Raw genomic sequence first — 2,195 nt, 5'->3', positions numbered from 1 at the left:
ATCATCATCATCATCATCATCATCATCATCATCATCATCATCATCATCATCATTTGACGGGGCCTCTCGTGGCCTAGAGGTTAAGGTGTTTGCCACTCATTCAAAGGTCCCGGGTTGAAATCTGGGTAGTGACGGAACATTTTCTTTTCTAAAAGTGTCTCCTTTCACCCCCTTTCCTGCTCTCTAACTATGTTCTGTCGTCTGCTTTCGTCTCCACTTTCTGCCCCCCACCCCTCACCTCCTTAGCCCCCTCCTCTGGGCTTCTGACTCTTTCCGCAGCCTTTCTACTGCTACTCCTTGGATCCTTCTTACTGATGTCTTTCAGCCACACTCCTGATCTTCTGGTGAGAAAAAACCTAGCCTTCTGGAACAAGGGCGAGAAATCTCAGAGGTCCCGTGTGCAATTTGCGCACGTTAAGGATCTGTTGGCTGTCTAAAATCGATAAGAGTAGGCCTTGGCCGCCACCTGGACAAAATTCAATATTTCCTATCAACTGAAAATGTTTATTGTGTCCCGCGCGCTCATATGACCATATGCAGTTGCGAGTGCTGTAACGCACTTGCCATACCATTATTAGACGCGGCATAGATAACACGATAGACTGGGTAATGGTTTTCAACAGTTTCTTTTTTTTCCTGTTTCAGAATCCAGCCATATTTGACATCTGACACCTGACATCTGATATTTGACACCTAACAACAAAATATACAGAATCTCCGACCTCGACTCTATCAGCGAGAGAGTGACCTGAGGTGACCCCTGACTGACCCCTGGCCCCCACGACACACACACACACACACACACACACAATGCCGCGCCTGTCTCACGAATGCTACGGGTTGTCCAGCCCAGACCAGAACGGCTTCCGTCACAAACTGTCCATGGACCCCTCCAAACAGAAGACCGGGGACTGCTACGTCACCTACAAGGCTCGGGCGAACAGCGAGGGGAAATTCTCTGACCCCCGCCATGACGCCATTGTTGTTGCTAAGTTCCCGCTTCCGGGTCAAGAAAGTCGCAAGTGGACGCAGCGAGAGATGGACAAGTTCAGTGCCTCCCACCAGATGGCGCAGAAGTTCAACATGTTTCTCACATGTGTGGGTGCCGGGCAGAACGGCGAGGGGACTGGTGGTTTTCGGAACGACCTCTCCTCAAGGGATGAGGATAAGGAGAAGGAGGAGCGAGACGGAATCATTTCTTTTCTCCCCCTCCAGACAAATTCTTTGTCGTCCGTGTCGTTTCTGGACAAGTCGAGAAAAGTTGGGGACTGCTTCGTTTTCGAAGACAAGCTGAAAAACTTCCAGACGTTTGTCGGATCGAACGGGCAGGCCTCCGCTGTGGAAAGGCCGAAGCGCGGCATCCGCTCCGTCTGTTTCAAGCGGTCGCGGAAACGCTCGGGCGGTGAGAGCGACTCGTCCTCTGCCGGCCGCGAGCGATCCTCCTCTAACAGCTCTGCCGAGTGGGCGTGTGGTGAGAGGGACCAGAAGAAGGAGGAAAGCATGACGTACGTTCACAGCTCGTCCCCGCCACCACATGACGTCATGCTCATGGGCGGCGGCGGCAGACTCCCGACGTATGAGGAGAGCGAGATGTGGACCAAGTATGGAGCCCCTCCCCTCTGGTGCCCCCCGATAGAGTATTATTATCATCACGTTCTCGGCGGGGACTTCAACAATAACCCTGTCTATATCGACTGTTCTGCTCAGGACGCGGAGGTTCTCAACAAGGAGAGAAATCTGCCGGGAGGAAGCGGGAAACTGAGTGGTCGTGGGCGGAGCCTGTCTGTTGACAGCTGTCAGGGGGAGGACTCGGACGACCTGAGCCACGCCCACCTCCACGCCTTCATCCATCACTTCTTCTGCCACAGCCACGGCCAGCAAATCATCAGCAATCTAAGAGGAGCCTGCCAAAAGGGCGGGGCTTACGTTCTGTCCACGCCCACCATCCACTCGGTTGACAGGTCGTTCGGTGCTTGTGACGAGGGGGTAGAGGGCATGCGGGAGGTCATCCGGCGCCATGTTTGCTCCCGCTACTGCAGACATCTCCCAGACATGGAGGAACGCTTACAGCGGAACCTGGAAGAACGTCAGTGAGTGCATGTGGTGTGTCTGTGTCTCACCACACCCCTCCATTTCCTTCTATACCCCGTATACATATATATTTATTTATTTTATTTTATTTATTCATTTATTTA

At 52.7% G+C, this 2,195-nt stretch overlaps 1 protein-coding gene across 1 annotated transcript in view; it reads left to right on the top strand.

Annotated features, from left to right (window-relative positions):
* Positions 1-2,189, top strand: part of LOC101858749 — a 2,963-nt gene extending 774 nt beyond the window's left edge. The window contains exon 2 of the mRNA XM_005110956.3: positions 646-2,189. Within this exon, the coding sequence (XP_005111013.1) occupies positions 811-2,094 (1,284 nt within the window). The 5' untranslated portion in view covers positions 646-810 and the 3' untranslated portion in view covers positions 2,095-2,189. The remainder of the gene's footprint in view (positions 1-645) is intronic.
* The last annotated feature ends 6 nt before the right edge of the window (positions 2,190-2,195 follow it).

This window comes from Aplysia californica, unplaced genomic scaffold (genome assembly GCF_000002075.1).
Source record: "Aplysia californica isolate F4 #8 unplaced genomic scaffold, AplCal3.0 scaffold00972, whole genome shotgun sequence".
NCBI lineage: Eukaryota > Metazoa > Mollusca > Gastropoda > Aplysiida > Aplysiidae > Aplysia > Aplysia californica.
The sequence above is the reverse complement of the archived record's forward strand: the minus strand, read 5'-3'. Positions and strand labels throughout refer to the sequence as shown.